This window comes from Choristoneura fumiferana, chromosome 27 (genome assembly GCF_025370935.1).
Source record: "Choristoneura fumiferana chromosome 27, NRCan_CFum_1, whole genome shotgun sequence".
In the NCBI taxonomy this organism is placed as follows: domain Eukaryota; kingdom Metazoa; phylum Arthropoda; class Insecta; order Lepidoptera; family Tortricidae; genus Choristoneura; species Choristoneura fumiferana.
The window spans coordinates 34,516-48,570 of NC_133498.1; the positions used below are offsets into that span (position 1 = coordinate 34,516).

General features: G+C 37.6%; 1 protein-coding gene across 1 annotated transcript; it reads right to left on the reverse strand.

The window, feature by feature from the left end:
* Nucleotides 1-5,363: 5,363 nt before the first annotated feature.
* Nucleotides 5,364-6,241, reverse strand: LOC141443210 (uncharacterized). Its single transcript, XM_074108420.1, has one exon. It carries the CDS (start codon nt 6,099-6,101, stop codon nt 5,364-5,366), a length of 738 nt encoding a protein of 245 aa, XP_073964521.1. The 5' UTR covers nt 6,102-6,241.
* Between the last annotated feature and the right edge of the window lie 7,814 nt (nt 6,242-14,055).

The following is a 14,055-nucleotide window of genomic DNA, read 5'->3' on the forward strand; positions in this document are numbered from 1 at the left end:
TATGGTCAAATTGTCCTCAGCCGTAGATTTGACGTCAGTCCAGCTCGAACCCTGAAAACTAGTGCTGTATCATCAGCGTAGGTAAAAATTTTGCAGTTCGGAAGATTCAAGTCGCAGAGTTGGTTGATGTAGATTTGGAAGAAGCGTTGGTCCAAGTATTGAGCCTTGAGGGACGCCGTACTCGATGAAGCTTCGTCGCTTTGAAGTCGTTAATTATGACTCTTTGTGAGCGGTTTCTTAGGTAGTCACGGAAAATATTTAGAGCAATACTACCTCTTACGCCGACGGAGTCAAGTTTAGACAGAAGGGCGGAATATGCATAGTGTCAAAAGCCTTTTGCAAATCGAGGAAAACACCTATGCATTTAAGACCCTGATCAAGAGCAGATGTGATGTGAGAGGCAAGATCGACGACGGCGTCCTCGGTGGAAATCCTGGTCGAAAAACGTATTGCTGAGCAGATACAATATTGTTTTTATTCAAAAAAATTATTAGACGTCTGTTAAGAAGTTTCTCGAGTATTTTAGAAAATAGTAGATAGGACGGAAATAGGTCTATAGTTTAAAATTATACTACGTACCATTCTTGTAGATTGGATGAACTAGGGCTTTTTTACAGGCGTTTGAAATACACCTGTGCGGAAGGCTGTATTTGCAATGTGAGTTAAAACTCGAATTATGAAACTACGGATAGATTTCAAGATAGAGGGAGACAAGCCGTCCCATCCGGTGGCAGAATCGGACCGTATTCACATAATAATGGATTCTATTTCTTTCTCATCGGTTTCGAGGATAACCATTGAATTGGGGTTATAGGTTTTCGGTAAGTATGATGCGATGCTTGCGTTTGCTATCGAATTCGACGTTAAATTTGAGCTAGGTTTTTACCGATTTCAACGAAGTAATTATTTACACTGTCTAATGACGTACTTGTGTTTTCTGTTAGTTTGAGTAATTCTAGAGGTGGGTTACGGCTTAACTGCAATTGTGCTTCTAATCCGAAAATTTTGCATTTAACGGCCTTAATGCTTACTGTATCTCAGAAACTAAAGAAGATAGAGAAAAATTGCCCGATTGGGTCGACGTCAAATTCCTTGGCCAGTTCAAAACATCGTAATACTGAAAGGCCGCTAAGTTGACTTAGCGGCCTTTTGGCATATCAGGTTATCGGGCACCTTTCTTGTGGTACCGCATCGACTCCGTTAATTGGGTAACGATACTATAATGTTCAGTTATCAATTAACGTTATATTTGAATACCGGTACTGGGTATTTTTATGATTTTACCGTTATGTAACGTTACTTATAGTGTGAATTTGGTAACGTTAACAAGCCCTGCGCTGCAGTCTAGTGCCCGTAAGGTATATAGATGCCGATGCTCAAAAGTCTTATCTGATACACTAACTAATGCATACAATACCTTAATGGGTCTCACCTCACTATGACTGAACATAAACTTTGTATAATAATTATTATGTATGTACCAGCTTACTGGAAACAGCGTATAGGAGACGTAAAACAAAAACGATGTGTTCTCAAGCATATGTATTACCGAACTGACGATGCACGCACACATACATCACAGTGACAGGAACACAAGTTCAAAGCCACCCGCTATTCTTATACATAACACCCTCTCTCTTAACTTACAAATATTCTATAGATAATTACTACTAAGTACAGTCAAGGGCACAGAAATCTAAGTATACAGCCATAGCGTTAAATATATGTATACAACAAACTTATGGTTAATTGCATAAAGGTGTAGGTATAGATATCGTTGACGTCCCGGTAACGACCTAATATTTACGACCCTGACTGTACTTCTTTATATAAAACTAATCTATTCCTTTCTAAGTGCATTCACAAATAAATACTTAGATAGATACAGTTTGAGCACAATAAAAAGTATGCTCCCTGTCGGACAATGATAAGCATCCGATAGCTATAAATTTATGTACTTATGATCTAGCAGCTAAAACCTTTATTAATAAGGGGGTCTAGCTTTACAAAAATATTTTAGTCGATTTCAAAACCATAACGAACCGGTGGCTTTCGAGTACGTTTTGATCTAGGGGCTGGGGCTGGTGTCACTGCCGGCTCCGCTTGACTAGCGGCCCGTGAAGGCTCCGTTTCCCCGAGCTCCTCGAGCGCCGGCGTGGCGCGCGCTGGCGTGGCTGTCTCCCCTTGTGAGGCTCTCTCCTGGCCAAAGTCTGACGTAACTGAACTCGGTAAACAGTACACCATTCTCTTTCTTAATTGATCTAAGTGCCTATTGCATGTGGTACCGTTTTCCCTCGTAACAACATAATTTCGAGACCCCGTTACTTTGGAAATGGTACCCGGCACCCACCTATCCCCCGCGTTAAATTCCTGCACCCAAACTGGGTCTCCTTCGTTTATTTGTTTAGGTCTGCTTCCTCCTGCTGATTCTATCTGTTTTCTTTGTGCCTCGTGTACTTTTCTTTCTACCACCCCATTTGTTCTCAATAAATCCAATCTAGAACGCAGGGGTCGCTTTTGTAACAACATGGCTGGTGTTTCTCCAGTAGTACTGTGTTCACAGTTGCGGTAGTTGAGAAGGAAGGTCTGTAATGTTTCATCGATATCTAATCCCTCTCTGACTGCTTTTTTTATAGCTCTTTTGCATAATTTAACCGCTCCCTCTGCGGCCCCGTTAGAAGCTGGATGATACGGAGCTGTAAAGGTATGTACTATTCCGTTCAAACTCATAAAACGATCTACTTCTTGACTCGTGAAAGGCGGCCCGTTATCCGATACTATCTCCTTAGGTAGTCCAAATCTCGCAAAAGTTTCTCTCAATACTTTGATTACTGAGGATGCCGTCGTCCTTGTCATCTGAAAAGCTTCAATCCATTTTGTGGTTGCATCTATTATGATAAAAAAAACTTTTCCTTCATATGGTCCTAGAAAGTCCATGTGCAGTCTGCTCCATGGCTCAGAATGGTATGGCCAAGGCTGGGGCTTAGCTTGGGGCGGTGCCGCAGCCTCTGCTGCACAAATAATACATTTTCGACTAATATCTTCAATTTCCTGATCTACGTTGGGCCACCAGACAAAACTTCTTGCTACAGTCTTCATTTTGACAATTCCCTGATGACTGCTGTGTAACTCCTTTAGTATGTCCGTTTTTAATTCTTGAGGAATAACAATCCTATAGCCCCACATAATGCAACCGCTCTCAATATATAATTCTTGTCTTCTAGTGAAAAATGGTGTTAATTCTTTGCTTGGGCAATTCGGCGGCCAGCCTGCTTTTATATAATAAAGAACTTGTTTTAAGACGCCATCCTTTTCAGTTGCTTTTTTTACATCTTGGTTTGTTCTCGGCAGAAAGTTTTGCACGAAATTCAAATATGTTACTTCCCCTGGCTGTAGCTGGCGGTATTCCCTGGACGGTGGTAAACGTGAGAGAGCGTCTGCTCCATTCTTTGTAGTGGGAACATACTCAATATCATATTGATATCCTCCTAATAGGACAGCCCATCTCTGCATCCGGCTCGCTGCCATGACTGGAATTCCAGCCTTGTCTCCAAATATTGTTACCAGAGGCTTGTGATCGGTCCTTAAAACGAATCTCCGACCATACAGGTACTGGTGAAACTTCTTCACGCCATAGATGATCGCTAGTGCCTCTTTCTCTATCTGTGAATATGCCTTTTCAGCCTTATTCAACACTCGTGAAGCATAAGCCACCGGACGCTCCGTGCCGTCCGGCCATGCGTGAGAGATGACTGCGCCCACGCCCACGCTGCTCGCGTCCGTGGTTAGGATGAGAGGCAGATCGGGTGTGTAGTGGGCCAGCACCTTACTGGAAGCCAATAATTGTTTAACCTCATTAAAAGCATTTTCACAGTCTGCAGACCATACAAACTTTGCATCTTTCTTTAGCAATTCATAAAGAGGTGTGAGCAATGTACTTATGTTTTTCACGAATTTAGCATAGTACATAGTCATGCCTAGAAAAGAACGTAGCTCTGTAACATTACTCGGTGTTGTCACGTTAAAAATATCCCTGACTTTCTTTGGACAAGTGTGCAGCCCTTCCTTATCCACCACATATCCTAAATAGGTTATAGAATCAGCAAGGAAAGAACATTTCTCTTTCTTTATCTTCAATCCGTATTTTTCCAGTCTTTCGAAAACCTTATATAAATTTTCCACATGTTCATGGTCATTTTCGCCCGTGATGATCACATCATCCAGGAATACCCCCACTCGTGGCATGTCCACAAACATCTGCTCTAAGATCCTTTGGAATATCCCGGGACTCGAGGATAGGCCATAAATTAATCGGTTATATTTAAATAGACCTTTATGGGTGTTAATCACCGTATACTTAGCTGAATCGTCTAGGACTAATTGAGCGTAAGCTTGAGAAAGGTCAATTTTACTGAATTTTTGCCCCCCATGTAACTTTGCAAACAAATCTTCAATCCTAGGCAAAGGAAAACGGTCCACATCCAAATATTTATTTAGACTTATCTTGTAATCACCGCATATACGGATATTTCCGTCAGACTTGACCACAGGCACGATGGGCGTAGCCCACTCGGAGGTCTCCACGGGCGTGATGATGCCTTCGCGCTCCAGCCGCGCCAGCTCGCGCTCAACCGGCTCTCGCAGCGCATACGCCAAGGGGCGCGCGCGCATATACACTGGGCGCGCATCCGGTCGCACCCGCAATGACACCAGTCCGCCCTTATATTTTCCCAGCCCGTCAGCAAACACTTTTTCAAATCTGGAACTAAAATTGGCTGTGTTAACTAAGTCTGCCGCTTTAGCATAATTCATTAACTCCGGTCCGCCATAGATATTTATTCCTAATTCCACAAGCCATTGCCTGCCGAGTAAATTCGTTTTACCATTGACTATTACATACAAGTCTAATGACATTGACTTATCTTTATAGTTGACACATGGTTTAATTTTGCCTAACGTGCGGACTGTTTCTCCTGTATAATATCTTAATACTAGACTGCTTGGAATAAGTTTACAATTTGCAAAATACCTATCATACACTTCTGCACTAATGCACGATATGGTGCTTCCGGTGTCTATTTCCATAATAATGTCTTGATCATTGATGTTTAAAGTCATTAAGTACGGTTTGTAGTTACTTAACCTATTTTCCTTAACAAAAGAAAGGTTTACCTCTAAATCGTAATTTTCTTCCTCTGAACCCTCACTTTGTACGTAGTTATGTGTAATAATTTTTGATAACTTTGGGCACATTTTCTTCAGATGCCCTTCTTGATTGCAAATACGACATACATAAACACGAAATTTGCACGCCTGCACTGCGTGTGCGCCTCCGCAGGCCGAGCACCGTGCCTGACCTTGACCTACTCGCATCCGGCTGCTGTCAGCTGTTGCCGATGTCCCTGGTCGCGCGCTGCTATTGGCCCTCCGCTGTCCATTCGGCCCCGGTCGCGCGTTTTCGTAACTAATCGTTCTTCGTGCTTGTCCGTTGCCGTTCGTGTTAGTACGGTCGGGCCGCGATGGTGTCCTCCAATCAGAATGCTTATTTCCGCTGCACTGTCATCTCTCAACGACCGGTTTCGATTTTGCACCAATGCTGCGTTTATTTCCGCCGCCTCCAATTGAATTGCTATTTGTTTGGCTTTTGAAAACTTTAAATCTTTCTCCGAAAATAACCTCAACCGAATGTTTTCATTATGTAATCCACACACAAGTTGATCTCGCAGGCTGTCATCCAACCACGTCCCAAATTCACAGTATTTGGTAAGCTTTTGTAAATCTGCTATATAATCTGCAATGGATTCATTCGCTGACTGCTTGCGCTGCCGAAATTTGTATCTCTCTGCCAAAATACTGCGACTTGGTTGTAGATGATCAGTCATGAGTTCTATAAGCTCGGCATATTTTTTCGTTGATGGTTTGGTAGGCGTACATAAAGTCAGTAATAAATCGTAGCTTTCTGCTCCCATCGCGGTAATTAATAACGGCACTTTACGGTCCTCCTTCACTTCATTTACCACAAAATACTGTTCCAATCTATCCACATACGCGGACCAATTGTCTTTACGATGATCAAACGCGTCCATCTTGCCAACCGACATTTTTCACCGAATTCACTCAAAAAAAAATTCCGTTCGCACAAGATGTCACTCAATCGCGCGTTTTTGCTTGCGCACTCGCTGATCCGATCGCGACTCGTCGCCAGTTTATTATGTATGTACCAGCTTACTGGAAACAGCGTATAGGAGACGTAAAACAAAAACGATGTGTTCTCAAGCATATGTATTACCGAACTGACGATGCACGCACACATACATCACAGTGACAGGAACACAAGTTCAAAGCCACCCGCTATTCTTATACATAACAATAATAAATAATGTTTCCTCCTAATAGGTACTTCATTCCACGATCAATGCTGTTTTCACATAAAACTGTTGTATATACAAAAAACCTTTTATACATATTTTAGAATGACATTTTAATCACACATCAATGAGTTGACCAGAACAGCAACTGCAGGGGTAAAAATATTAAGGTCTAAATTTATCTTCTTAGGATCGATCAATGCATTACGTTTCAAATTGGTCAGCAAGTCCATAACCTTTGTCATATCAGCCTGCTTTGCTTCGTCTTTGAAATATGACAGTAGTTTCGGGTCTTCAGCGAATCGGATTAATATCGCACCTAGCTCTTCGAGCTGTTTTCGGAGCCGATCACATTCAGCTTGGAATATTTTTATCTGAGCACTTCTATCTTCATCTCTCTTTTTTAACAAGCTACGTTGTTGTTGATACAATGCTACATATTCACAAATTGTATCTGTTTCATTTTGTAGCTGTAAAATTATGTGTTCAAGTCTGTGTTTTTCATCTGATAAATCTGCAACCTCTTCCATTATTTTGAGAAATCTTTCTTGTAATTTAACCATGGCATGTTCTTTAGGAATGTTTGAATCATTAGAAATGTCTGATGAAACCTCACCAGAGTTAAAATCTGCTTCCTTCGTTTCGATTTCAACATGACTTTCATGTTTATCATTAATATTATGTTCATGTGTATGAATGCATAATAGTTCAGTATTATTCTCCTGATTTGTTGGTTGTTCATCACCTTCAACAAAAGTTGATTCCTTCGACAACAGCTCCAACTGTTTTTCTATTTCACGGCTGTTTGTTTGTAATCTTATCATTTCCTCATCTTTTGCTTTTAACTTTATATTCATATCTTTTGCTTTTTCTTCAATTTCGGCCAATTTAATTGTTAGCTCTCTATTCAAATATTTTTCGGCAGTTATCTTTTCTACCAGTTCTAATTTATCTTGACTCTGAAATTATTATTAATAAGATTGGTCATTATTTTTGTACTTATCATAGTTTGGTTCATCAAATGGATCACTTGAGTTTTAGGGAAACTTATTAAGTGATTTAGGAGGCAGGCATCACCATCAAAACGGAAACACCTACGCACTGGAAGGTGTGAAATTTTGCTTAGTTACTGGCGTTCGTCCATATTTTTATACAGGTTGTTTTGCAGATGGATGGACATACGTATACAGGGGATAGATGGGGCCATATGCAACGTGGTCGAGCATAAAAAAAATAACTTGGGCCCAAAGTTTTTTTTTTAATTTTCAAATACTCCGTTTTCATGATTTAAAACCTTTTAAAAAATCTTTGCCCCAAGTGATTTTTTTTATGCTCGACCACGTTGCATATGGCCCCATCTATCCCCTTTCTCCTATATACGAATGTCCATCCATCTGCTAAACACCCTGCCCCATCTATCCCCTTATATACAGTCGTGGCCGTGGCCCACTAATTAAGGACAAACACATTTTACATAACTCTATACAGAACAGACAACTATAATTTGCAAAATTCAGCACAATCAAAATAATTAATGTTACTTAAAGATTTATCATGAATCCAGGTACTAGCAAAATACTTTTGTTCACACACATTAGTAAGTTAGTTAAGCGATAAGGCCGCCTATTGCTTACCTTGTTATTTTCTCTGTGTACCTGTTTTCTGTATCGCTTACTATTTCTGGTGTACAATAAAGAGTAATTGTATTGTATTTGTTCGCGAACCTATTGATGGCTGATGATTTATAAACTTGTTAAGATTTTAAGCATATTATTACTGGCACTCTAATTAAGAACAGTGGGTTTGAATGCTTGTAACTTCTAAAACAATTGAAAAGAACCAACATGTCACTTGGCTTTCTATTTCTCAGCTATTCTATTATTATAACGTGCTTGAGAAGTTTATAAAAATGGGTAAAAACCCTAGTTCTGATGCTTCCATCAGAAACACCATAGTAACATTGGTGTTAGAGAGGAAGTGGACATATCGAAAGTATTTAATGCGATTACATATTTTAAGAAGAATCGAACATGCCAGAAGGACCAGCGGAAACAACGAGCACGTAAAACAACCCCCCGAACTGACGCCCTAATTGTTAGGATGGCGAAAAAAAAACCTAAACTGTCTTCTATTGAGATAAAACGACAACTTTTTGGAGAACAATCTGGTCTGGCAGCTCGTACTATAAGGAAATGATTGAACGAAGCGAATTTATTTGGTAGGGTAGCTCGCAAGAAACCATTAGTCAACAGGAAAAGGGTTAAATTTGCAAAAAAACACAAAGACTGGACTTTGGCTCAGTGGAAGCATGTGTTATGGTCTGATGAAACTAAAATAAATAGAATAGTATCTGACGGTCAAATCTACGTACGCCGACCACCAAATACGGCATTTAATTCCAAGTACACTACTGTAGTCTGTAACAGTGAAACATGGCGGAGGGAATATTAAATTATGGGGTTGTTTTTCTTGGCATGGCGTGGGACCATTGGTGCGAATTGACGGTATTATGACTCAGCAGTCATCATGTGTACAGAAACATTTTGGAGAGCACCATGCTGCCGGACGCTGAAGAAAATTTACCAATTGTTTGGGAATTTCAACGAGATAACGACCCCAAACACACTGCCAAATCTGTAAAGGACTGGTTCCATCGTAATTCTGTTTCTGTAATGACTTGGCCCTCCTGCAGTTCAGATCTCAACCCTATAGAGAACCTTTGGAACGACGTCAAAAAAATTCTAGCCAATAAAAATATTAGAAATCTAAACGAACTTTATGAGGCGACACATGAAGCAAGGAGATCTATACCAGTAGAAATATGCAGATCCCTAGTGGAGTCTATGACGAAAAGATGTCTAGCAGTGCTACAGAATAAGGGATTCCCTAGCAAATATTAACATAACTTCAGCAATGTCCTTCCTTTGTAATTGGGATAAGTTAATTTCAAATGTCTTTTTTATTTTGTTTTAATCAACTTCATACCTATATACTTAAATTAAGTAATAGTTAAACAATATAAATAAAAGTTTCAATATTAAAATACACCTTAGCAGTTTTATAAAAAGTATATATAATACTAAGACTGTTCTTAATTAGTGGGCCACGACTGTACGAATGTCCATCCATCTGCCAAACACCTGTATATATGTAACAATACTATGTTACCGTCTCTGATTTCGTCCGCATTGAATTTATTTATCGCGTGAATAACCACAATTTACAGCATAAAAGTAGCGTTGAGGCCCAAAATATCTACATTTCAAATTCCAGGCCCTCAGTCAGGAAGAACATATTATTTTATGACAGATCTAACTGGTAAATGGAACTTTGGTGAAGTAACAATAACCTCATGCCGCCCAGTGTGCAATAGAATGTACACAATGAGTTCAAAGGAGTTATGGACTTATGAATGACAATGCAAGAAAGTAAAAGTTCTTTTGTTTCTCTATTTTTTACACATTAATTTCCGAAACAATTAGATTCAAATTGCTTCGACATTTTTAATGTATCGTGGGCACAGATATCTGTGATGGTGGGCGTCACGAGGATAGGTAAAAAGCTGAGCTTCAATTTGACTGTACAGTCACCTGCGTTAATATCTGCCACAGTGGAGCAAGCAAAAATATCTGACACGTCCTACGGCCGTAAAATAAGAGCCGTATCAGATATTATGCACGCTTTGTTACATAGTATTATTATATTACAAAATTTAACTTAAGCAGTATCTTGAGGGGGTAATCTGTGGTACAGTCACCAGCAATAATATCTGCAACAGCGTAGCGTGCAAAAATATCTGACACGTCCTTCCGGCCCTAGGAATAGAGTCGTATCAGATATTTATGCACGCTTGTTGTGTCAGATATTGGTGCTGGTGACTGTACTACCTAAAGATTATTAAAAAAATCACCATGTTGTTCCAACCCCATTAATTTGAGACCAACATATAGTACTTAGTACAGAAAGCAATGACTCATTAGTGTAAAAAAATGGTAGGTGTCCCTGACTCAAGTGTCAAAAAAAAATGTTTTACATATTAGACATCAAAAAACACCAAGTAAAAACACCAAGTTAATCTTGACCTAGAGACGTCTGGTTTTCTTCAAGTGATTAATAACATACGTTAATTACAAAAGAAACGGACTAGTAGTTTTATAAATATTGTGAAAAATAAAAAATAAACTTGAGGCAGATTATTAACTAGCATCATGTATGACTAATGGTTTACTAATGTATCGGCGAAAATTATTTAGCAAATTATTAACTCCCAAACTATTTATCCCATATTTTTATTTAGGCGAAATGTTATTTCCCAACTCAACATTTCGCACTGATATCATTTCCCAACTAATGATTCGATAAATTATTATTATGCAAATTATTACCTGGATTTTTTTAAGATGTTATTTATGTTTTCGTCAAATGTATTGATTGGCATACCTTAATTTAGCAACTTATTGAATGGCATCCAACCTAGATAAGTAGGTGTCATTTATCCTGGCTGCTATAAAAAAAAAACCTAACATCGAAGGCTAAGGCGGGAGGTACGCTCCGCTTCGCTCCCGCCTTAGCCTTCTGAACCTAAAGTATCCAAGTCGCTTCTGTTACGAACCGTCTTGCTCGCTCGCTTCGCTCGCTCGCACAAATCAAATTGAAGTATAACTTTGCAATGTAAAAAATTGCCCAAATGTTATTTGACAATTGTTATTTGCCTAAGCCAATCATTTGCTACATAATTATTTGCCACATAAATGTGTGATGAAGTAAAATTTGCAATGTAAAAATGTTGCGAAATAAAAAAAATGTGAAGTAAAGTTATGCCAAATATTAGTTTGCCAAATGAAACTTTGGCGAAAGGTTGGTTGCTAAGTGAAATTTGGCGAAACATATTTCGCCGAAAAGGCAGTACAACATGACTAATATATATGATATAATCAATGGCTAATAACGTCAGGGCATTTTTGATCCCTACACGGCTATAGCCTTTCAAAATTAGTTAGTTCTTACCAATTCACAAAAGCTGCTTCTAGTTCTTGAATGTCTGTTTTCAACTTTATATTTTGCTCTGTTGCTCTCTGTGCAGCAATTTTATCACTTGTTATGTCAGCAGACAATTTAGATACTTATTCATCATGTGTGCGTTTTGTTCTCTTACTTGACTTAACTCTCTTACTTTGCTTCACTGTCAGTAAATTCTTTCTGAAGCTTTTCATATTTATTACTTAACTCTTTCAGCATATCCTGTAAAATAAATTCCAATTATTTATAATAAACAGTTTAATTTATGTCAAAGTGTAATCTTTATGAATTTAATGTAAACAAACAATTAATTACAAATTATATACCACCACTAAGTCCCTCAATAAGAATAATACAGAGAACACTTTTGCAATAATTGTCTGATTCAGGCATTACTTTGCGGAAGCATATTATCAACTTTTCTATCTAACCACTTTAATGTCTAATCACTTTTTTCATCAAAATTCACTAGATCTTTTTTTTGTTATTTGAAAAATCTTCAAAAAAAATAGAGTATAGGTATAATGATAGATTAGAATAATTATCTTACACTAATTACAAAATTAATTGCTACTCCTGACCTTACAATTTTAGTTTTTCTGGTATAACAGAAGCTCTATTTGATTTTAAGTAAAGCTATCAAGGCTAAAATGACGCGTCCTTCATTTAATTAAATCTGTTCATTATGACTAGTTAGACAGCAGTCCTTTTAAAAATGGTTCGATTGCTTTTTATTACTATATGTAATGTTGTAGTATTAATTTTGATCGATATAAAACAGAATCAATAACCACAAAAACTCGAAAAATTGCACTTCTTTTGAATAATGTTTTTTTCAACACATTGTGTAAATGTAGCTCTAGTAGCATAACTCAAAGCTACTAAGCTTGACTTTGGATGCTTACCATGTTCTTAAAATCCATGGAGTCCATATGCAAAAAAAAAAAACAATTTCGAAGTCAAAGTATGTAACATTACTTTTTATTTACTTACATATTTAACACAATAATTCAAATTTTATTGTATATACACTAAAAACACACTTATGTTAGTATTCAAAATAAACTAAAACAATTCCTTTGTGACAGCAACAAAAATGTCTTCTACAACTGTCTAATCATAGATTTGAGGTGTACTAGCTTTGGTATAAATGTATCATAATCGTCATCAATTACTATTCATGTTCATTTTAAAAAAGTATTAGCAGGATGTTACTGTATTCTATGTTTTGCGGGGTTAAATGCGTTTCAGATTGATCAAAAAACTCTTTGTGTTGAGAAAGATCTCTCTACTCACATTGACTGAAGTTAAACACTATATTCTCGAAAAAAACATCAATATCTCTGTGGTATGAATGAGTTCGCAAGTCGTATTAAAATGATTCAGTTCAATTATAATAAAAATAATGATAATATCCTTCATTAATGACAAAATTACTTACTAAAAAAAAATTACCGGACTGCCCGAAGAGGTTGTTTTTCGAGCGTATGTATGTAAGTATGTATGTATGATGTATGTGGGTATGTATGTCCATTTCTTTTCCTTGCTGCAGCCTAAACGGCTGGACGGATTGTAATATGAGGTATCATTAGATTCGTCATAACTGCGGAGTGACATAGTGTATATAATATTTCAATATGGCGTCTGCGAAAAAAAATTATGGCGAAGGAATAAAAAAAATTTTTGTTTGTAACAATATGGGAATCAAATGAAAGCTAATAATTAGCCCATTCTAAATATATATGGTTTTAATTACTATTTTCACAGAAATATCAAAAAAGTATACAATAAAATCATTAAATCTGTCATCTCCCAGGATAACAGGATCAAAGGAATTTGGGCACAAATTTGTGCCTCTGGGAGAGGACAGGTTAAATTAAAAAAATCAAAAAACCCGACTGCCTTAAAAACTAAAATGAAGAAAATAAGTTTAGTGGCTAGAACTTTGTCAAGAAGCTCATTGAGGTTCAACAGTCGGGACCCATTCAAATCGTAACCAGCTCAAAAATCATGATAAAGGTCCCGACTGTTGAACCTAAATGAGCTTCTTGACAGAGTTCTAGACCACTAGAGTTATTTTCTCCTTTTAGTTTTTAAGGCAGTCTGGTTAAGTTACGAAAAAGTTGTCAGTAGTCTGCCACTACACTAATATCAAAGAGGATGCATATTTAGATAAATCGTATATGTATCGCGTCACCTGTGAACCGGCCACTATAATTATAAAATTTATGATAATTAATTGCACTATATAATAATGTTTATATCGTTTTATTTTTAAACTTTACTTTCAAAAATTTATAATAACATTATGACGACTAGAACCACGTAAGCATCCAAAAGTTCCACCCTACTCAAAATATTAGATGTGAGTTTCGCCTGGTATCAATTAACAAATTAAAGTAGTTGCCTTAGCTCATCTCAAATATACAGACATTAAATGTTACAAATAGCAATTACCATAGTTTGTGCATGACTATGTTGAACTCATTAATATTGTCATTAGTCAAGGCTTTACTGTCCACAGATTCTTTAAATTTTTATAATTCTGTAATCGAATTTCCATATCACTGATTTGCTCAATAAGACACATCTCTCGATTTGTTAAATCTTGAACTTCTCTTACTAATTCTTCATTCTTAACTAAAGCGGACTTGAGCTGATTATTCAA